At 29.2% G+C, this 23,670-nt stretch overlaps 1 protein-coding gene across 1 annotated transcript; it reads left to right on the plus strand.

Annotated features, from left to right (window-relative positions):
• Positions 1–798: 798 nt before the first annotated feature.
• Positions 799–10,641, plus strand: LOC105117515 (golgin candidate 5-like). Its single transcript, XM_011015200.1, has 20 exons — positions 799–1,018; positions 1,207–1,421; positions 1,720–2,684; positions 3,454–3,525; positions 4,137–4,211; positions 5,416–5,530; positions 5,858–5,919; positions 6,040–6,087; positions 6,619–6,903; positions 7,001–7,060; positions 7,168–7,251; positions 7,355–7,420; positions 7,503–7,601; positions 7,682–7,900; positions 8,451–8,565; positions 8,647–8,867; positions 9,078–9,137; positions 9,257–9,370; positions 10,093–10,167; positions 10,309–10,641. Exons 2-20 carry the CDS (start codon positions 1,268–1,270, stop codon positions 10,342–10,344), a joined length of 2,925 nt encoding a protein of 974 aa, XP_011013502.1. The 5' UTR covers positions 799–1,018; positions 1,207–1,267; the 3' UTR covers positions 10,345–10,641.
• The last annotated feature ends 13,029 nt before the right edge of the window (positions 10,642–23,670 follow it).

Here is a 23,670-nt window from a genome sequence, read left to right on the forward strand (position 1 = left end):
AAAAACTATTATGAAAATATAAAAATATCTTTTAAGGTCAATTTTAATTTTGTTTTTTTTTGTTTTAATGGTATTTTAGTTATTTTGTTATATAATTAAGATGATAAAAAATTTATTTGTTTGGGTTAATTTAGTTATAATTATTGGATTATGTGAAAATATTTTAGCTTCTTTGGAAGCCAATACTATATTTTATGTGGAGGGACAAAACCTTTATTATATTTTTCTAGTTAATAATATTCATGAGTCCAAAAAGTATAATATTTTTCCAAGACTAATTAGAAATTTTTAAATAATAATAATACTAGTTTATTATTGCATATTGAAAAACTTAATGGGTAAACAAATACAATTTAAATTGCAATAAAATAAATTTACAACATACTAATTTAAGTTCAAAAGATATATATACATAGATACATATATATATATACATACATACATACATATATATATATATATATGTATGTATGTATGTTATTTCTTTTGATGCAAGTACAGTAATTTAGTTTAATTAGAAAATATTTTAATGTTTTGTATTTATAATAATATTTTAGATTTAAATCCATAATCATAGTGATCATACCATAGGAAAACCATTTACCAATTTTTAATTTTGTTTTTAGAGGTGAAATCTCTTTTAGATGATGTTTATTGATAAATTATAACATCATATTTTAGATTTAAATCCATAATCATAGCGATCATGCAAAGGAAAACCATTTGCCAATTTTTAATTTTTAATTGTTTTTAGTTGAGTTAAACATCGAGAGTCAAGACTATATATTAGACGTTCAAACACCTGTAAAGTACACATCGAATTTACGGCAATCAGATCTTCCTCTGCCTTCGAATGTGAAAACCACCGTCTCTCTCTCCTTCTATTCTATCCTTCTTCATCCATAAAAAGAGCACCGAAATCCATCAACAGCTCACCAACACTTTTTATCGGATCGGATCGGATCATCAAGAGCCATGATGTGAATCTCCGCGAAGCCCAACGCATTCCCCAAGCAAGGTTGTTCAGTAATCTCCAATGGCAAAACTCTTAATTTTTAGCACTGCATTTAATTCAAAATCTCACTCCAAATCCCACAATTTGTTGGATTCTATACATTATCTACTAGATCACGAAATATATTCAATTTTCCATAGGATCTTCTCGTTATGATCCTGTGTTTGATATCAATTTGTGTGTAAATGCAGGGGTGTGATCGAAGATTATTGTTTTATTCTGTTGTTGGTGGTGGGGTGAGTTATATAAGAGATGGCTTGGTTTAGCGGGAAAGTATCTCTGGGGAACTTCCCGGATCTAGCAGGAGCGGTTAATAAGCTTAGTGAGAGCGTCAAGAATATCGAGAAGAATTTCGATACTGCTCTTGGTTTTGAAGATAAATCTGATTCTAGTAGCACCACTGAAGGTACCGTACCTACTACTACCTTGTTCTTGGTTTAGATATATTCTGGCTGTTAGAACTTGTGGAATGCTGGAGCTCATGCATACTGTTTTGTTTGTTTATTGAAATTAACTATGTGGTTGATCTCAGTACTTTGTGAAAATGTTAAGGTTTTTGTGCTAAAGCATGGAATTTGATTTTTCAAATGTTGTGTTGAAGCTAGGGAACAAGATGGTTGCATGTTCATTGGTTTTTTTAATGTTCTAACTTATGTGTATTGAGACCCATTTTATTTAGAATCTCCTTTCTATTTTCTTGCTAGCTTCGGGATTATGGCCGGTAATGTCCTTTATGGGGAACAAAAGTGAGGATAGTGCTGATGAATCGTCAGGGAAAACTGTATCTCCACAGAAATTGTCTACTGTTGAGGAGAAAGAATCTCAAAATTCTGACACCCAACAAACCACATCTGCTGAAGAAAATCAAATGCTCGAGAGGAAAAAAGATGCTGAGCATCCAGAGATTGCTGAGAAAAAAGATGTCATTTCAGATACTTGCAAAGCTGAACTTGAATCTGAAATTCAATCAGAGACTAAGGCTGTTGAACCTCCTGAGCCAGTTTTCGATGATGTTAAAGTACCAGAATCAGTTGATGATGTGCAGGGAAAAGAGATTTCAGAGGAGGTCTGTGCTGAAAATTTAGATACATTGGAGGTCAGATCAGAAGCTTCCAGGGTTGATGAAGTTGAGACTCCTTCCATCTTGCATGATGAGTCACATAATGTGTCTCATACTCCTGATAGCACAGATGAACAAGAGACACAAGCTGAGGAGACTGTAGAACAAAGTTCTACTATTCAAGCTGAGGCATCAAATGAACCGCAACCTGAGGCATTGAATGATGTGCAAGCTCAGGCATCAACTGATATCCTAGATGAGGCATCAAGTGATACCCAAGCTGGAGCTGTGCTTGATTCATCCAGTTCACAGCCTGTCAGCGCTGAAGTGAGTGAAATGCTTCATGAATTTTCCCTGTCTGATGCATCTCCCCTAGATGAGGCTTCAGAAATTGTTTCTAGATCAGTTTCCCAGGCAGATGATGTCCACAATCAAACAGTTGGAGGGGACAAGCGAGTCAATGATGGTGAAATTGACATTAAAGATCAACACTTGAGTTTGAGGTCGAATATATCAGACTCTATAGATTCCACGCTTGAACTAGAGAAGGTGAAGACTGAGATGAAAATGATGGAAACTGCACTACAAGGTGCTGCAAGGCAAGCTCAGGTATTACCATGTGGCACAGATATATTATGCAGGAAAAACAGGCTTGAAACTTAGTCTCATTGCTGAATTGCTACTCTTATTGTCAAAATTGGACAACATTACATGTTAATGCTGGACAAAAAAGTCAATTTTGGTCCTTGCTGAGTCATTTAAAGTACACATACTTTTGAAAGATACTGGATCATCTTTTCTCATATTGTTAGAACATTTCACTGGTCGATTCACACAATTTTATCTTCTTGATGGCCCTCTAATTTATTTCAGTGGATAGAAAGATCCTCTCTACTTTTGTATAAGTTTTTATTGTCTTGTTGTTGTTATATACTAAGCTCCACCAACCTTTCTTTCACTTGATTTTTGAATGATTTTTATGCTTGTTTTCTTCTCCTGTGTGCATAACACTTATTTGTAATGGATTGATATCACTGCAACCTGTGAGTGTTAAATGCTGCTGTCGCGTCATATTTCATCGAACTTTTGTCTTCTCACGTTTTTCAAATTATGGTTGTCATTCCATAGTGGACCAACCCAGCCCTCAAGGCACACCACCGTCACCTTTCTGCTCATCAAAAGTGCTATTAGTACCTTTATGATGATAATGTTAGCTTGCGCTTCTCTTCTTTTATTGAGAAGACTATTGAGATTTGCACAACTGAACTTTTGATCAACAAAATTGGTATTTTTAGTGCTAGTTGTCAAAACTAAACTGTTTTGCAATTCTTTTGAGTCTTTGTTAAGCTAAAAGCCAACTCTGATGTTCTTCTTCCAGGCAAAGGCTGATGAGATTGCGAAGTTGATGAATGAAAATGAGCACCTGAAAACTGTTATTGAGGGATTGAAGGTCTGTATAAGTTTTTACTATTTCTACATTCAAGTTAATTTGGATTAGGTACTTTGCGCATATATATAAATTACAGTAAAATGGTTACTTTTGTACTTTTATTTAAAAAAAATTGGGTCTTGCCAATTACATTTTAACTGGATAGTTCATTTAGTTTGTGTTGCCAAGATTGTTCTTGGTATCTTCTGTAAGGGTTGTGTTTCTTGTCTTAAAAGAATTCTTATTATGTTGTTAGTTGCTAGTTTGATGGTAAAAAAAGAAAAAAGAACTGACAGTGATGTTGTATATTTACCTAAATATGTGCAAGCCATTCTCTGAACACTTGCTCTTTAGTCCTTAATTCAACCCAAAATATTGATCGTCATCTGCATGTTTTGCATTAGTTGGGTTTTTATCAAAAAAGTAATTTGTATATATTTTTGTGTTTTTTTTTTTTTTAGAAACTTGTTCAATTATTCATCTCATCAACTCCCCCTCTATTCTGTTATCTCCTTTTCCATTAATTTAGAACTTGATTTTACAAATACTATTGTTGGTTAAAAAGATAGTGATTTCTGTTCACTTTCTTTCTGACCTGAATGACATTTTTACTGCTGAATTTTATGCAACAGAGAAAATCTAATGATGCAGAAATTGAGTCTTTGAGAGAAGAATACCATCAAAGGGTTGCAACTCTTGAAAGAAAGGTGTGCTTCTAAAATTTCAAAATTATCACATGCCATTTATATATATATTCTTTTTGCAATTTTAGGAAAAGATAATGATTGGTTATTGGTTGTGGAGATCGAGTATTTATTAATTGAGGCATATGTAATGACTAAGATGTCATGATTTTTTGCTTATTGACCATATGTTGATCACCGTATGAACGCTGTCTAGCATAGCTTGTGTCCCAAGTGACTTTGGTTCAAATCCTGCTCTCAGCAAGGAGGGGAGGGATCTAGGGAAGTGGAAGCTATCCTCAGTTTTCTTTTTGGTTTTGTTAAGTCCAATTAGCCTCCCAATGAATCAAACAAAAAATGTACGCTGCAGGATATTCCATATAATCCAGAAAGACAGTCTGTCAGTTTTGTGATATTGCTTTTTGTTGGCTATTCTGATAAAGAAGTTTCCATCATTTATCTGCAATACCATTCATGTTGAATAGAGGCAACACATTAGTGCTCGTGCTGCACTATTATAGCTACTAGACTTTGAAGTAATTTCTTACATTGTCTAGCTGCGTGAGATTAGTGGAAGAGGCTTTATGCTGTTTTTGGAATCAGTGGGTGTCTCTGGATTGGGTGGGGGATTTGTTAATAAAGAAAGTGAGCTTTGGGAGGAGGAAGGACCAAAATGTTTTATGGCTTGTGTAGTGTTTGCTCTGATTTGGAATATTTGGTTCCAGTATTTTAAGAACTCTCCCTCTCAAGCCAACTTTTGTGAAATTTGCTTGCTTCTCTACAGCATTTTGCTTCAGGATCTCTTAAAGGAGTATATTTGGCTAATAATCAGCAGACTGGAGTTGCATCTTTTTTTTTTTGTAAATTCATTTCCAATTCTTTGTTCCTGACTATGGAGGATACCTTTACCCCCCCTTTTGATTTGTATTTCTTTTTGGATTTTACTCTTAATAATATTTCCATCATTTTCAAAAAAGAAATGGTTCAAATTGAGAATATATGTGATATTTAAAAGCCTAAAAGTTTTGGATAGTACCAGTGCCTTGTGGTAGGGCTTGTATGCTGTGGTGGTGCGAGAAACTTGCAACTTAAACTCTGAGTTTCAGTCTGATGAGCTCTCCTGTGCTTTTAAAGTTGAAAAGATTTATGTTTTTTAATGGCAATTAGTATTATTGCTTTAGGTTTCTTACTCCAGAGATTAATATTATCTTGGAATGTTTGGTTACAGGTTTATGCTCTTACAAAGGAAAGAGATACACTCAGGAGAGAGCATAATAAAAAAAGTGATGCAGCTGCTCTTCTGAAGGAAAAGGATGAAATCATTAATCAGGTCATGGCTGAAGGTAGAGCCACTCAAGCGTTTATTTTCATGTATATGAATGTTTCTTCATATTCTGATTCTTTCAGAGGAAAAGATACTATAATTTCTCCTACTCTACCTTTTTATTGCATGTCAAGCAGCGATGCAGTGTGAGGGTTTGTAGAACAAGTCAGGATTAAGGTTTTGAGACATAAATACTTGATTTATTAACAATTGAAGATGGGTCTCCTCTTTTTATAACAGTTTTGCATTGGAGGAAACAGTTTTTGATGGAGTTTGCAAAGCAATGTGGTTTTTTTTTTTTTTTCATTTGATCTTTTTATCTGAAGATTTTGTCTATGAATTCCAGGTGAAGAGCTTTCAAAAAAGCAGGCTGCTCAAGAATCTACTATTAGAAAATTAAGAGCTCAGGTATCTACCAGGCTTACTGATTATATGAACTTTTGATGTTTCAATATCTAATAGCAATGCTCCTGCCTTTCTGATCTAAGGAATGTTTTGCTTGTTTCCTCTCTTTTCATGAAATTTTAGATTAGAGAACTTGAAGAAGAAAAGAAAGGTTTGATGACCAAAGTTCAGGTAATTTGATTCTAAACTGTAATGTAGCTTGCTACATATTATCATGACATTTTGACTATTATGCTACCATTGGATTCACGATGAGATGGATTGTTGTACCTGAACTTTTTTGGCATTCATTTTTTGGAAGTTTTCTGTATAAATATATAATAAAAGATATGTTGTCACGGATTTACAGAGATGATCCAGCATTGATAACATGTAGGGCCTTTTGAATTTGACTTGCATCAAATATTTTAATGTTTGTGAAGCATTGCTTAGATTCTGATGTCAGATAAAAGGACTCCTAATACATATTGCTTGCAAATAAATGAAAATCATTTTCTGGAGTGGAGGAACATTTTTTTTCTTAACCTGTAAATTAAATCTCATTCTTTATTAGCTTCTTTGTGTTATAATTCGAGTGAATTGCTGCAAAACACTTCTTGTGTTAGTTTCAGACATCATTTAATTGAAATAACTACCCATTTCTGGTCATTGTTTTGGCATCACCCTGTATTTTATCAACAATTTTTTTTTATCCACTTCCAGGTGGAAGAAAATAAAGTAGAGAGTATAAAAAAGGACAAGACAGCTACAGAGAATTTGCTGCAAGAAACAATAGAAAAACACCAAGCAGAGCTTTCAGCGCAGAAAGTTTATTATACCAATGCCTTATCTGTGGCCAGGGAGGCTGAAGCATTAGCAGAGGCGCGTGCTAATAATGAAGCCAGAACAGAATTAGAGAGTCGTCTAAGAGAAGCAGAGGAACGCGAGACTATGCTAGTTCAGGCACTTGAAGAATTAAGACAAACCTTGAGTCGGAAGGAGCAGCAGGTTCTTACTTGATTTTATTGAGATTGTTGATGTGTGCCTACTAATATGCTGTAAATGACTCTAGTACACACTTTTTGATTGATTTCTGGTTTCACAGGCTGTTTTTAGAGAGGAAATGCTACGCAGGGACGTTGAAGATCTTCAAAAACGTTATCAAGTGTGTTGAACTTTCTGATACCTTGCTGTAAACATGTCATTGCTTTTGCTTTTGCATTATTGTCTATTTACTTTTAGTTGTGATAACTAGTTTTACTTTTTCTCTAGGCAAGTGAGCGCCGTTGTGAGGAGTTGATTACTCAAGTTCCAGATTCTACCAGGCCTCTCCTAAGGCAGATTGAAGCCATGCAGGTGGTTTTATATTTTCATTCTTCTTTATGGTTCCCATTGGTGTCCTTGTGAACCTCAAATTGTAGGCTATTTTTGTGTATGACATTTTGTCACTTGGTATTAGGAAACAACAGCAAGAAGGGCCGAGGCCTGGGCTGCCGTGGAGAGATCTCTAAACTCTCGACTACAGGTACCTGAATTTTATTTCTGGTTATGATATAACATGTGAAACTTGTAAAGACAAATATATTTATTAGTTGTTACATTTTCAGGAAGCAGAAGCGAAAGCTGCTGATGCTGAGGAAAGAGAGCGTTCTGTGAATGAACGCTTGTCTCAAACCTTATCTCGAATTAATGTTCTTGAAGCACAGGTTCATTATCTTTCTATGAAATGTTTTTTGTTAGTGACGAAACTGTTTGATGAATAGTAGCTGAAATTGGGTATGCTCAGATTTCTTGTCTCAGGTCTGAACAAACACAGTTAAGTAGGTCCCTTGAAAAGGAGAGGCAGAGAGCAGCTGAAAACAGGCAGGAATATCTTGCAGCCAAGGAGGAAGCTGACACTCAAGAAGGTCGTGCAAACCAACTTGAAGGACAAATTAAGGAACTGAGGCAGAAACACAAGGAAGAGTTACAAGATGCACTAATACACCGAGAACTTCTACAACAGGTACCACCCTTGGGTTTCTTTTTACTCGTGTCTATCACAGTTAATTAGGTTGCATGTGTTTATATTCCTGGTATACTTTGCTTTTTAGTTTTTCTTCCATTGCCAACTGCATTATAAACACAATTCAGTCTTGACAATGCTTAGAAGAACATGCTCAACTTGATATGTCTTAAAAAGTGAATCCATGGAAAGGGCACATATTGATGTTTTGTCTGTGCAGCTGAAGAACTTGCTTCTTTTCAATTAATGAATTTTCCCTTCATGAACATGATCTTTTCAATCTGTTAGTAAGAAGATCATCTTGACATTAGTTGAAGCCAATATGAAGTCTATTAATTTAATCCACATTTGGAATTCATTTTAAGCTGGATGGTTTTGTAGAAGATAATTTCGGCATTGCTATACAGATTTCTCTGAAATTTTGGATGGTTTTTAAGCTGGAGATTTCTTTGAAAGATTAGAACAAAAGCTATCTTCCTACTTTATCATATGCACTTAAGTTGCAATGCTGTTTGGAAGATTCATGATTTAAGCTCTTATTTTATTTCAGGAAATTGAAAGAGAGAAAGCTGCTCGGTTGGAGTTGGAAAGGACAGCTCACATCCATTCTGCTTCTGCATCTGATAAAACTCCTATTGCAAGGAGCAACTCTGCTTTTGAGAATGGTCTGCTTTACTTTTGAAATTTACACCAGTTAACCTTATTATCATGTTCATATATTTTTTAACATTTTGCTAATTTTGCAGGAAACTTAACCCGAAAGCTCTCCAGTGCTAGTAGCCTGGGCAGCATTGAGGAGAGTTATTTTCTGCAAGCATCTTTGGACACATCCGACAGTCTTTCTGAACGGAGGAATCCTGGAGAGGCAACCATGAGTCCTTACTACATGAAGAGCATGACACCTAGTGCTTTTGAATCTGCCCTTCGTCAGAAAGAGGGTGAACTTGCATCATATATGTCTCGTTTGGTAAGTGTATTTTTTTTCTTGAACTTAATGCTTAAAGGATCACTTGTTATCACATATTTTCAATCTGTATGCTGTATTGTGCATTCTGGAGCTAAGTTTTGCTGAGTGCACACTGTGGGGATCTGTTGCATTTGGATTATCATCTGAGTTTATGATTACAATTTCCATGTGCAGCTCTGATGAATTATTTACATTTTTTATATGCTTCAGGCATCCATGGAATCTATCCGTGACTCTCTTGCAGAAGAGTTGGTCAAAATGACCGCACAGGTGAGTTTGTACATGTTCTTTAGTGAGTCACATTTACAGCAAAGGCAATTCCTATTTTTTATTGTTCTCCATTATTTTTCCATTTAATTGAGTTCAATGAATATTTTGATCCACTGCAGTGTGAGAAATTACAGGCAGAGTCTGCCCTTTTGCCTGGTGTACGGGCAGAACTAGATGCACTGAGGAGAAGGCACTCTGCTGCCCTGGAGTTAATGGGTGAACGTGATGAGGAAGTATGTATGTCTATCTTGTTTGGAAGTTCCTTTGATTGCAAACAATTTTATCAGCCTTAATGTTCTCATGGAATAAATTGTCTGGTTTGCTGTTGATGTTTTCTAGATCTTATTGCATAATTGAAATGCGCTAAGCCTCCTCAAAAGTTTTTAAGCCAGTTTTTTTTATCCTCGAAGGAATGTTTTGATTAGCTTATTAAAGAAATGCATTTTCCTTCTGACGCCCAGAAATGCAGTATTGGCTGTGGAATTAAGTTCTCCCTGAAACATGATTGATCATTTTTACCCTATGGCGTCTTCATTATTAAAAAAAAAAAAGGTGTAGAGACTGTACAATGCATTTATCTACCGGAGTGCTTTAGATCTTTGTTTCTTGTTCTGCTTCCTTTTCTTAAAACTGCTCTTCATGCAATATGCACCAATCGAATGGAGTTCTTGAAGAAATGAAAAGTGAAGCAGGGGCTTCAGCATGAATTTTGTCTAACACAAATGGGAAGAATAACACTCGGACTGAATTTTTCATGTAATTGTGTTGAAAGACTCTTTGCCAGATATTAAATTTTATTGATCACAAATATACTTCTATCGAGATTTCTATTTTCTGATTATGGAAGTGAAATTTCTTGATGCCCTTTATATGGTTAGATGGAATTTCTTGATTATAGTCGTGGAATTTGTGTTATATCTGATAGCCTGACTTTTTGATGGCTGCATATTTCCAGTTGGAGGAACTCCGTGCTGATATTGTAGACTTGAAAGAAATGTACAGAGAGCAAGTAAATTTGCTTGTGAATAAGGTACTTCCTTTCAATCTCTTTATTTTTTCTTTTTCCCCAAGCGCGTCCAGAACTTGTACTCTTTCACTCTATGTTTCATTTTTAGGCCTGAGTTCTTTTTCACTATTTGTTTCTGTGCTTGTGCTTGCAAATTGTTGACAGATCCAAATATTAAGTACATCCTCTGGCAATGCCTGATGAGTTGACTCAACGAAATGTGGCATTTGCCATTTATTGTGAAGCTCATGGTATAGGATGTCTGGTAGATGTGATTTTGTTCGAACATTTGCCCCCCCTCTATACTTGTGATTCGGGGCAAGCAGCTTCTCAAGTGTTTTGGGGGATCCTTTTTCATGAAGTCCAAAATTGTATTGTAATTGAGATGAATTTGTTGTATAGCAAAAATCAGATCGTGACAAATTTGTTTCTCCAGCTTGAAGATGATTTTGAGTTTTTGGATTTATTTAGTGATGATTCAAATTTTTCATTACAGTCTTAACCTTAGCTGCTTTCATTTTAATTATTTATGAAGCTGATGAGGTTAACAGAGGCTGTTTGCTGTTTGTTTGGAAGTGTGATTGTGTTTAATTTTTAAAATATTTTTTATTTATAAATATATTAAAATAAAAAATAATAGTTTTTAGGTTTTAAAAATTATTTTTGATATTGGTGTATTAAAATGATCTAAAAATAAAAAAAAATATTAATTTAAAGTAAAAAAAAAATTGAATTTTCTCATAGTATTTTTAAAATGTAAAAATAAATATTAAGCTTTTAAGGTTGATCTGGTGGCAAAATCATTATGCCTATGGTCTGCTTGTTCTATTGATTGTAGTTTTGTATATACTTCCTCTTTATATTTTTTTCTATCATTGCAGACATTTTACAAGAATTTTAAGGTTGATCCGGTGGCAAAATCATTATGCCTATGGTGTGCTTGTTCTATTGGATTGTAGTTTTGTATATACTTCCTATTTATTTATTTTTTCTATCATTGCAGACATTTTACAAGTTTTAATGTTCTTGAAGAAAGAAGCATTCTTGATTCTTTCACTGAAATTAACTTTCTTATATTTTTGTTCATTCCAAAAAAATATTATATTTGATCAATATAGGTTAAATAAAGATTTCATTTTTGGATTAGTTATTCAGCATATATAATAATATAATTGAAACAATGATATGGTAAATGAAAAAAGATTTATTTAGTCCATTAATTTTTTCTTTGTAGTTATTTTAGTTTTTATAATTTTAATTTTAATCTAAAAATTTAATTTGTTCATATTTTAGTTTTTAGGCTTGAGAGAATATAAAGAAAGTTGCTTGAAAATAATGAAAGAAAAAGAAAGAGGGCGGTTGGTAAAATAATAATATTAATAAGTTTTATTCAACGAAAATAATATAATAAATAAGGTGTTTATTTCTAAAAATATTAAAAAAAATAGATTGAGCTTCATTTGTTTTTCTATTTGGTTGATTTTCAATTTATAGAGTGATTTTGGGATGGGTAAGTGATTTTTCAAGATTTATATCATGTTTTGGAGATGTTTTCAGTTAAAATCAATTAAAAATTGAGTTTTTTCAGCTAAAAAAACTTAAATTCTAATTTATTGACTACTGAAAAAAAAATCAATCATTTACTTTAGATAGGAGTGGAGCACTACCAAGGAAAAGTTTTTTTAAAAAAAAAAATAGAAAGTGTGGGCTAGGTTGGCAAAGCCACGTGTTAGGTTAACTATATTTGTGTTTTTGATTTTTTTTTTATTGATTTTTTGATTTTTTGATTTAATTTTAATTTAATTTATATTTAATTAATATTAAATTAAATTTATAATTTATTTTGATTTATTTTTTTTTAAATTTTTATATTCTCAATTAATTGCAAGAGCACTTCATTTCACGGGTGTTCATTTTCTATAATTAAATAAAAAGTAAGAAGGATACAGCCAGAGAAAGAGCCACTGAGCGGTTTAATAGATAGTAAAAGTGTAAAACTTGAAGGAGAAAATCAGAATTTGAAGTTTAATTTCACACGGATAGATTTCTGTCCCCTATATTTACTTCCTTATTCAAAGACAAACGCGATTTAGTTAAAGCAAGCTACTGAAAAATCTTGTCGCGACTCCTTTGAGATAATCTTATTATTGATCTTGTGAATTTAAATTAAGTTATGAATCATACTCGGTTTCACGAGGAATAACCCTAGTCTATGATGGGTTGCTCGAAAATTGATATGGCACTTAAAAAATGGGACCGATTTTCCTCGGAAGGCTTTTTCTTGACCTAATGGTTTTCAACTTTGTAAGCTGTTCCTGAACCCGATGGAATCTGCGATTCCAAGTGCCTTCATTATTTATACAACTCAATAATTAATTAGTTGATATAGGTTTGGGATAATAAAAAAAACCTAGTAAATTTAATTAAAAAGGAATTTTAAAAACTTAAGTTAACTTCACCAATCTGGTATTGGAATAATTAAATATAAAAAAATAAAGAAAATAACAAAACTTGAGGGAAAATAATTTAATGTAAAATGATGAAATAAAAAAAAATAATAAATTATCAAGGTAAAAAAAAATAATTTGAGTCAACCCGAACTAACTTAACTAAATTGTCATTTATATATTAAATTGCCATTTATACATTAAATTGAGATAAAAAAAAATAAAAGCCATAAAAATTCAAGGATTAAAAAAAACAAGTCAATCTAGGTTAATTCGACTAATCTGCCACTAGCGATATGAGATCGAGATCAAGAAAAATAGACGTTTAAGAGAAGAACATAACAACAACCAAAAAAACCAAAGTTAAATTAAAAAAATATTGAGTAAGAAAATACAAACTAACCTGAGTTAACTTGATTAAAACGCACTTTAGATAACTCAACAAAAAAAAGTAAAAAAATTACATAGCTCAAGGTATAATAATTTAACACCAAAGGATGAAAATGTACAAAAAAATCATAAAAAAAGTGAGAAAAATTTTTTGAATTAATTATGGTTAACTCTTAATTAACTTATTTTTTGAGATATGAAATTGGGATAACTTAACTAAAAAAAATAGAACAAATAATAAAGTTAAGAGCCTACTAACCAAATATCAAATGATGAATTAAAAAAAAATCTCATTAACGAATTGTCTTATTTGAAGGTAACCATAAAAAAATAATAAAGTAAAATATCAAACTGTAAAATAATTTAAAACCCAAATAATGCAGACCAATATGGTATAAAAACAAAATGAAAGGTAATAATTAGGGGCTAAATTAAAAAAAAAATTATACATAAAAAAAAAAGTAATTGAAAGAATGAGGACTAAAACTTGATAAAAAAATCAAATGAAATTAAATATTAAAGGAAAAAATTGAAAAACTAAAGATAAATAAAAAATAAGAATATAGCAATAAAAATAATAGGGATAAAAATGGATTAAAAAATAAATGCAATAAAATGGTAAGGGAAGAAATTGCAAAAAAAATAATAATAAGAAAAGTACAAAATAAAAAAATAGAGAAATCAAAAGAAATTAAAAAAAAATTATAAAATACAGAAATAAAGAAATCAAAAGTGAAGGGATCAAATCAGTTAAAAAAATCAAATTGAATAAAATACTCATGGAAAAAACAAAAAAAAAAGCTAAACTTCAAAAAATATCAAAAGCTAAATAAATAATAATCTAAAAAAAAGGGGCCAAAATCAATAAAATTATAAATCAAAGCACACAATTGTTTTATGGAAGGTTAGGCATGAATTTAAAGAGCTTGAGAGAGAGAGAAAAGAGAAGAAAGAAAAGAAAAAGAAATTTTATTTTAGCTAGTTGTTCATCGGAACCTCTAAAATATAATTCTGATTTAACTATCATAAATAAAATAAATTTATAATATGATCATGAAAACCAGATCGAACTTAAGAAAATTTTTGTTTAATCATCTTACAATAAACTGAAATGAAAAAGAACAGGGGATTTGAATGAAAAATTACATAAACAATAATTCTAAAAATAATAGATTAATATATTGTTAAATTAGACCAAGGATCCACACATCCATTTATATAAATTTATTAATCATTGAAGTAAAATAAATATTCTTTCATGTCAAACAAATAAATTCAATATTTCTTAAAATTGAGGGAAATTGATGAAATTACAAGTAAATTTATTAAACAAACCTCTCTAATTAATTTTTTTTACCATCAAACAAACTTAATATTGAAAACAATTTTCTTTCACTCGATAGTAGTCTTAGAAGTAAAATGTGTGCTTTTATTTTAAGCAAACATTCAAAAGTTTCATAATGTAACTTAGTTTATTCTTCCATAATAAATCAAGATGAGAGTTATAAAATCAAATTAATTCTTTTGTTTCTTACTCTAGTCTCTAACAACAATTATAGATTGAAAAAAACTAGAAAACTATATGCCATCTAAAAACAATTCAATAAATTTAAATAACAATCAATAACATAATTCTAAATAAGGAAAAATAAATACTTGGGTCTAAAAGAATTATTATGATAATATTACTTTTCATAACTTGCTAATGAAGATAATGTGTATTCCTCTTAAATCAAAATTAGGAATTTAGTCATAATTTGCTGGAAAATTGACAAAAACAAAGAAAAAAAGAATGTTGCAGAGCCTTTATTTCAGCTGTGTTCTACTCTATTTATTCTTTCCCTTGGCTGTCAAATTTTTTGAGAATTCTTAGGCTAATTAGAAGTTCTTATGCTACTAAACTCTTTTTTTCTTTATGTAATCTTTAAGGTTGGTTAAATCTCTTAAAATTTATATTGAAAACGGACTCTATTGCTATAATTCCAATTCTGCTGCAACTTATACTTTGTTTCTTGCAATACTCAACCATTCCTGCTACATTTTTTCTTTCATTGCATGTTAAAGGCTTGATTTGCACCTTTTTTGGGTCCTAAGGCCCAACATTTTTATGCCAAAAACTTAGCCGTAGTGAGATTCTTGACACCATTAGTTTTCTCATCAAATCAGGAGACCAATCTCGTCCTTCAGATTGTGTCTAGATTTTGGCATTCAAAACAATTTTATCTAACTTAACATCCTTCATGAAGTCTTGGATGTTGATGATTTTGGGCTTTTGAATTGTATAATTTCAATGTCTAAGGCTCAAGATATGATTGTTTGAATTTGTAGTGTGAAAGTAGAGAATCCTGCTATAATGAGGGTTTCAACCCGACTTTGTAGATCTGATTAGAGATTCAAATGAACTTGAATTTTTTCCCATAATACCTTCTTGAAAAGCTTGATATGTGTACTTTAATTTTTATTTAGCTTATGTTCATATTCTAAAATTATAACTTGGTGAAAAACTTATCACAAGAAGCAAAGTTTGAACAAAAAAATGCAAAAAATCATATTTTTTAGCAATTAATTCATAAATTCTTGTCGGCATGCCAAACCATAAAAATAACTTCCAATAAGCTTAAATAAACTCAAAATGCATTAAAAAACATAGTGTAAAAGGAATAAAAATGTATGTATATTTTGCAATTATCAACATCCTAATCGAACCTCCTTTGTGAGCACATGTCACTCTGCTAGAAAGAGAATGACTTGTTGCTCCCAAGGTTGCCATAGAAGCAGGATTTTGGTAATTGGATAGGCTCTCACGCGCCACTCGAATGGTAAAGGGGTTTGTCACGCCAAAACACACAATATTTTTTCTTTTAAATATTTAATAACTAAAAATTACCAAACGATGATCTAATCAAATTGAAAAATAACAAAAAAATCAAAAGAAAATGACTAAAACATTGATGAAACCAACTTTTTTTTTTTTTCAGATTTCAATGGTAATCCTGACATCTCACCGTTTTAATAAATGAAAAAGATAGAGAAGCCCTCTTATATACGTTTACTTTTTTTTTTTCCTCCAAAGAGAATGATTGTAACTTTATTGTACTCTTTTTACGAAAGACCAAAGAAAAAGCTTAACCTTTTTCTTTTCTTTTTTTTTTGCTTTTAAAGATCAAATAGTTCTTTTACTCTTTTCAAAAAGATATCTTGACTAATTTATCCCTAATCAATTTCGCAATGACTAATGTATTCTTTAAAAAAGACAAATCTACCTCCAATGATAGGCCAAATCATTTTTTTTTGTCAAGGGAAAAAACATATTTACACCAGTCTAATGAATATGAACTTATATCTAGGGTTATAGTAAATCACTTTTGTTTTTTGTTTTTTTATAATAAACCATGGCTTTGTTTGGCTAAGTACTTGCAAAAACAGTTTGAATTGAGGGGACTTAAAAACTCTTTTATGATAAAATCAGTAACTTTATAATCAAAGCAATAAATAACTTAAAAGAGCCTTAAACTCTAAGAACAAAAGTGTTATTGTAATTTAGGATGATTAATGCTCTGAAATATATGCAAGCTATTTAGAGTTAAATTTTTCTTAAACCCTTACGTGGATGGTTTATGGAACATTTCTAACCTCTAAACCCTGTCATTTTTAGGGAAAAGAAGGACTGAAAAGTCTTTTTTCAGTGACACTAATGGAAAATAAATATATTTTACACATCATTACTGAGAAACAAATATTCTTTGCACATCACTAATGAGATGTATGATGGGCTTTCTAAAGGACCTTTTGTACATTTATGAATATAGAGAGATCATTACCTTTGATATGAATGAATCATGTAATCATTCTAAAAATAGAACTCGAACACTCAAGACCTAAGATGTAACCAAACTTAGATAAAAACAAAAAAGGGGTATGATGGTTTATCTTATTCTTATCACCTTCGGTTTAGTTGACTATCTGGGATATGACATATTGTCAGATCGAAGTTAGCCTGGGTTTGGTTGATACCTAAACCCAAGCATATTAGGCCTGAAAAAATATTAGGCCCATGTTGCCTTAGGTTTAAATAATTGTTATTGTATCAAAATATTGTTACTAAAATATTTTTGGTCGATACTCTCTTAAATACTGAAAATTTATTAAAACTATAAAGACTAATACGTATTATGTTCTTTTTTTTATGAAATGAAGCAGATGTTCATATAAGTTTAGGTATAAAAGATATCTAAAACTAATATATAAATACTTGTTATAAGACATGTATACTAAATTGACCTATATAAGAATTTTATATGAAGCTACTACTTGTGTCTATGGAAAAACTTACGTGATAGTTATGTAAGTGATCCGTAGACTTGAGATCAAGTTATCTCATATAGGTAGTGTTGTGTTTTAATTCGTTTACATGTTATCTTCGTAAAGGTAACAAATGGATAGACATTAGATATAATATAAACTATATGAAGATATTTGAGTGATTAAGAGAGGATTCATCACTCTAAGTGAATTAGAGAAATTGTTCCATATATTCTCAAATAGTATTAATTTTTAAATCCTTACACAAGGTGGAATGATATTTGAAAAGAGTTTAAAATCTTATTCAAAGGATCAATGAATATAATATTGCAAATAAATATGATTTGTCATGGCAGACACAATTCATACTAAAATATCTAAATCGAACTAGTATTGATGAAAGGATAATAATTATACTAAGAAATTGATCATTGAAAGGTTAAGTTAAACCACTTATGAATTTCCTAATATTTGAGGGATCATGACACGTTGATAGACAATGCACTTAATCTTTAAATATAAATTACTTAACTATTGAATTGATAATAAATTAAATTGTTTGATTTATTTAATTCTATTTAATTAGAATTATAATTTATATTTAGGTCAACATATTAGGAACTTAATGGGTCACACACATTAAGAATCATTAGTTGGAAATTAAACTAGATAATTAATTAAATATGACTTGATTGAAAATAATTTTAGAAATTAAGCACTAAAATATAATTAATTAAATGATTGTAATTCTAGTTCTAGAATAATCAAGTAAAGACTTGATTGATTGAATTTATAAAATTATCCTTAAATAATATATGAATATTATTTAAAGAGAAAATATTTTTTTATATGATTTTTAGGATTCCCTATAAATATAAAGTTATGTCTCTTATTTTTTAGGAGGTTGTCTAATAGACAGAAAAACTATATAAGTTACAAAATAATGAGTTGACACGTTAGGCATAATAATCTCTCTCTTCTAAATAGAGATCTAGAAAATTTTTCATTGATAGTTCATGTGGATTATCGTTGAAGACTAAACAATTGGACGACTTACGATTTACAATAACTCGACTTTTAAATAATTATTCAAAGCTAGAGAAAATTAGATCTTCAGATAATAAATTTCTAAACAACTCTAAATTTATCTAAGAGGATCCTAGGAACTCCTGAATATTATTTTAAATTTATTGTTTCCATTATATATATTTAGAAACCTAACAATCAGATCAGGTTTATGTCGGGATTCTTCTTGAGCACATAGGTGTTTACTCCAAATTTCCCATTACAAATAATTGAAGTGACACAAGATAGGTAGCAGAAGTTTGGTTCTATCAACAAAAAAAATACGCTCTTTATGATCGTTAATTTTAGAACTCGTTGGATTAGTCGAGGTACATGTAAATTAGCCTTGACGTCCATATTAATAAAAAGAAAAAACAACAACAAATGTATCTTTACATATGCTCCTGGATTGTTGTTGGCAAAGATAAATGAAGAAATTTAAGAGAAATATTTTAGGTAATTAAGAAAAATGCATAATAATAAAAATATTTAGAATAATATTATTTTCACTTCATAACTTGTTATTTCTACTCTATTTATTAACAAAAAACCTAAAACTCATGGCACATGTGATGTAGCTCTAGAGTTATTGGCTTTCTAAATTGTAATACTAAAATAATGAATTTTCCATTCTTAACTAAAAATTGTAACCTTGGTAGTGGGGATAATAAGGTATTATTGGTTTTTTACTATGAAATCACTAAAATACCCCTAAATGCGAGGAACACTAAACCAGAGTTCATGCGATTGACACATGGGTGTGTTTGTGCTTTTTAGACAATGCATGTAATGTTGCATGGTGGCCATACTTTAATTTCCATAATAACGTTTAAATTTACTCAACTACCCCTTCATCATTGAGCAGTGCGGGTAACCAAATTTTTTCTGGTTTGGCACCGATAATATTTTTTCCTCTTATTTTATTTCTCATCCTCGATTTTCATGCTTGCCCCTGCCAAGTTTCAAAGTAGCACTTCAATTTATTTTTCCATTCATATTTGGTCATTGTTCTTTTTATTACTTTGTTTTATTCTAAATAACCCATGAAATTGGAATTTTCTTTTAATTTCATCATTCTTTGATTTTATTTGTCAAATTTAGTCCCTATTATTTTGATTGCTGTTTTTTTTTCTAATAATTTTTTTATTGAATTTTGTTTTAATTGTATCCCTCAATATTTTATCTCATTTTGCTTGTACTCCAAATTTGGTCTTTATTGTTTTTATTGCTATTTTATTTTTTTTATATCATTCTTTTTATTTTTATTTTTAATTTTAATTTTATCCATCGATATTTTGTTGATGAAGAATTTAACTTTATGATTTTTCATGTTTTTCTTTTTTTGGATAATTTTAGCCTTAGAACTTAAATCATGATTTTAAAAGGTTAGCTCAAGTTGACATACATATTTTTTTTTTATATATTTTTTCTTATAATTCTTTTTTTTATTCCATCCTTCTATGGGGTATCCCAATCCCATATGTCAGGTTGTGGGTATGCTGCATAACTTGATTTGACTCGAACTAAGTTTATTTTGTTTGATTTATTTGTTATTGTCTATGGTCAAATTTGTTTTATTTGAGATGGTTTTTAATGTTAAGTTTTTTTTTCCTTCATTCAATTGTTTTTATTAGATTCAATCTTTATTTTTTTTTGCTATTTTTTTTTTTTTCTTTTTTTAATTGATATTTTTTCAATTTTATTTTTAAATATTAAGTGGTTGGGAATTGAGCTTCTTGATTGATCATGAGTTTAGGATTTCATAGGTTACAATTTGATCCTCATTAACTTTTTTTTCTATCACATTTGATCCTTAGTTTTTATTATTTTTTTTACTTTGAAAAATTTCTTACATGTATATTTTTTTATATTTTATTTTTTAACGTTAAATTGATTATGAATAGAGATTCTTCATTGAACCTAAGTCTAGAATTTTACTAGTTACAAGTATTTTAGATTAACCCAAGTTTTAGAGGTTTTTCTAGGTTTACTTGCCTTGTTTTTCTTCTTCTAAGCTCATGTTTTTTCAATTTTATCATTCATTATTTATTCAATAGGAGATTAGGCTCCATTATTTTTATTTATTTGATTTTTATAAAAAATTGCACTAGTTTTGAAAATAACCCAGGTTATATCTGATCTTTTTATTTGTTGTTCTTTGTTGAATTTATCTTGACATATTAATTAAAAATTAATTTTTTTTTCACTTTCATCCTTCAAAGTTGGAGTTTTTTGATATTAAGTTTCATGATTTTTTTTTTAATTTTTTTTTTTGTTTGTTTATCCCAGTCTCATCACTTAGACTACATGTTTGACCGGGTCTGTTCAGGTTTTTTTTTAGGATCGGTTTTTTTATTTAATATTTTTTTACATTCTTTACTTCAGCATTGATTATATTTTAGAATTAAACTTAATAATCTTTTCTTATTTACCTTCTATTGGGTTGTTTCATTTGCGTTATCTAGGTTGTAAAGTTTGATCAGCGTACTTGGTTTGTTGCTTTTTTTTGGGTTTATTTTAATTGATTTTTGTTTTAATTTTTTTTCTACGTTGGATTTATTTGGAGGTGGACTTTGGATTTTTTTTTTTGTGTGCTTTCTATTGACTTATTTTAATCTTATAACCTAGTTGCATATTAGGCGTGCTCATTTAAATTTGCTGACATATGATTTTTTTTTATTTATTTTTTTCAATTTTTTCATATTTGTTTGGCTAAGATTATTTTTTTAGTTTAAATTTGTCCATTTTCTACTCTTTTATTATCTAATTAAATTATATCATTTTTTTCTTAGTCAGTTTTATACTTCGTGTCATATTGTTTTACATCTTTCAAATACACTTGCATCACATGAGCATCTTGTTTTAGTAGATAAAAAAATGTTAGAGTCGATGGCATAGCGTGAGCTCACAAATCTAGTTATAAAGACTAAAAAAAGATCTTATTGAGTATCTATCTTAATTATTCTTTAGTTTTTGGAGAATTAACTTAATTTTTTTTTTAATTTCATCTTTAACTCCTAACAAATCAAATTCCTTATATTTTATTTCTTTCTCTAATATATCCTTATAACATATTTTCATGCATATGGATAAAATTATCTTTACTTATAACTCAAATCTCCTGTAATTTATAAAAATAAAGAAATCTGAAAAAAAGTTAATGGTCATATAGTGATAAAACTCATTATTTTCTCATTGTATTTTTTTAATAATTTTTATTGGTTTTAGTTTTTTGTATGATGGTATTCTTTATTAATTTAAAAGAGAATATTTGACAAAACAATAGCAACCGATATTTAGTGACAAATTGGAAGCAATTACACGTGGAGACATATCAGCACCATGTACAAATATAAGGATAAGTAAAACTAATTCCCTTTAGTTTTAACTTCTAAAATAATTGATTTTAAATAATGTTTGGTCATTATTTCGAGATAAAAAAAGATATTTATAGGTAGACAAATATATATTTGATTAAAGAAAGATATTTTTTAGCTAATTTTTATCCCTCTAAAAAGAAAAAGAAAAGATAGAAAATATGAAGACAATAAATTATATGGTTCTTAAAAAGTAACTAGTTGTATTTTATTAATTAATTATTAGGGTTCACTTTAAAATAAGACACGGAGGAAAGAAAAATACTAGGTAGAGATAATCTTATTATTTTTATGGGTCATTAATTTTATTTTATATCTCTTTTCAAAGTGGACTCTATTTAATAATTATTAGAATGTCATTAGTTATTCTCTATGCATCATAAATTCTTAATGAAGACATAGATAAAACCATTTTTTTTTTCCACAAATGCCCCTTTAAAAATTTCATAATTTCAATATATTTCTTTTTACTAAATATGTTTAATACACACACACACACATATATATATATATATATATATATTTGGTTATTTTGTCTGTCAATTGCTCAAAATAAACAGGAAATTATTTTACACAATGCAATTATTTGTAATAAATACAAATAAAATCATTTTTCATAAATTAAATAAATTAGTTAATGAAAGAGTGATTTTTATTAAAAAGTATAACATATATTTATTTTTACCGTGATTTTTTAATATTATTAAAGACAATGAATATTATTATTGGAAAATTAGTATAGTAATTAAAACATATATAATACAAAGAAACAGAAATCGATAATGTTCCCAAAGAAATTGGATTTAATGATAAAGAGACAAGGATTGAAAATAGAAAATAAAATTATATTTGTGATGAAATTATTATCTTATATTTTAAACCATGCTAGATTTTAACTTTGTATTGGTGCAAACACTTTATTTAATATATATTGATTTAACTATTTTTATATAAATTATTTAATGAATGAGTAAATTATAATTTAATTATATTATCTTTTTAGCAATGAATTATCTTTTTCTTAATGATTATAATTTTTTTAACATGATTTTGACAAGTGAAGAAATTACTATTTTATGTTAGTTAAAAAAATAATGCTTGTTATAAACTAAAATAAAAATAAAAATTTATATTAAAGAAAAAACATTTTTTTCCCTTTTAAAATAAATAAACATTCACACCGTGTTATAAACTACTATCTAATATAACTCATTCTTTTTTTCTTTTTTTAACCCTGTCTCATTCTTTTTTTCTCAATTGTCTTCATTTTTACTATCTAAAGACAATAATCAAGCGTTACCTTTATGCTCTTTTTAAAATAATAATAAGATAGAAATAAAAAAAAATCTATATCTTTATGATTTTATTTTATCTTCAATTAATTAAAATTTTATACTTTAAAATATATATTGTTCTCCCATATAATAATTTGGAGGATGTAACTTATCAAATAAATATTCAGTATTGAAGCCATAACATCACAAATTACCATACTTTTTAGTTTCTACACATGTATTTATTAGTGAAGTCATATCATCACAAAACAATATTAGTAATAATTTATGATTTATAGTATATGGTCTTTGATTTAAAAAAATAAAATTAGGATCATGATTCTTTGAATAAGCTATTTATAAAATTAATTTGCAATATATACCAACTCAATGTAAAGTTTGTAAGAAAGAAAATTACGTGATTTTTTATTTTTGGAAAACAAAGTAATAAATATTTTGGAATAATCTACTCATTTTCATTTTTTTATATTTTTTAATAAAGTAAAGAAGGTCCATATAACATTATTTACTTTTAAGATATCAAGAAACACATTAAATAAGGCTCTTTTAGTCTATAACAATTAATGAGTGGGAATAAACTTATATCCTAGCAAATAAAATTCATATTAAGTATTTCTTGATAAAATGTAAAAGCAGAAAAACCATCCCTTC

This window comes from Populus euphratica, unplaced genomic scaffold, assembly GCF_000495115.2.
Source record: "Populus euphratica unplaced genomic scaffold, PopEup_1.0 scaffold1389.1, whole genome shotgun sequence".
In the NCBI taxonomy this organism is placed as follows: domain Eukaryota; kingdom Viridiplantae; phylum Streptophyta; class Magnoliopsida; order Malpighiales; family Salicaceae; genus Populus; species Populus euphratica.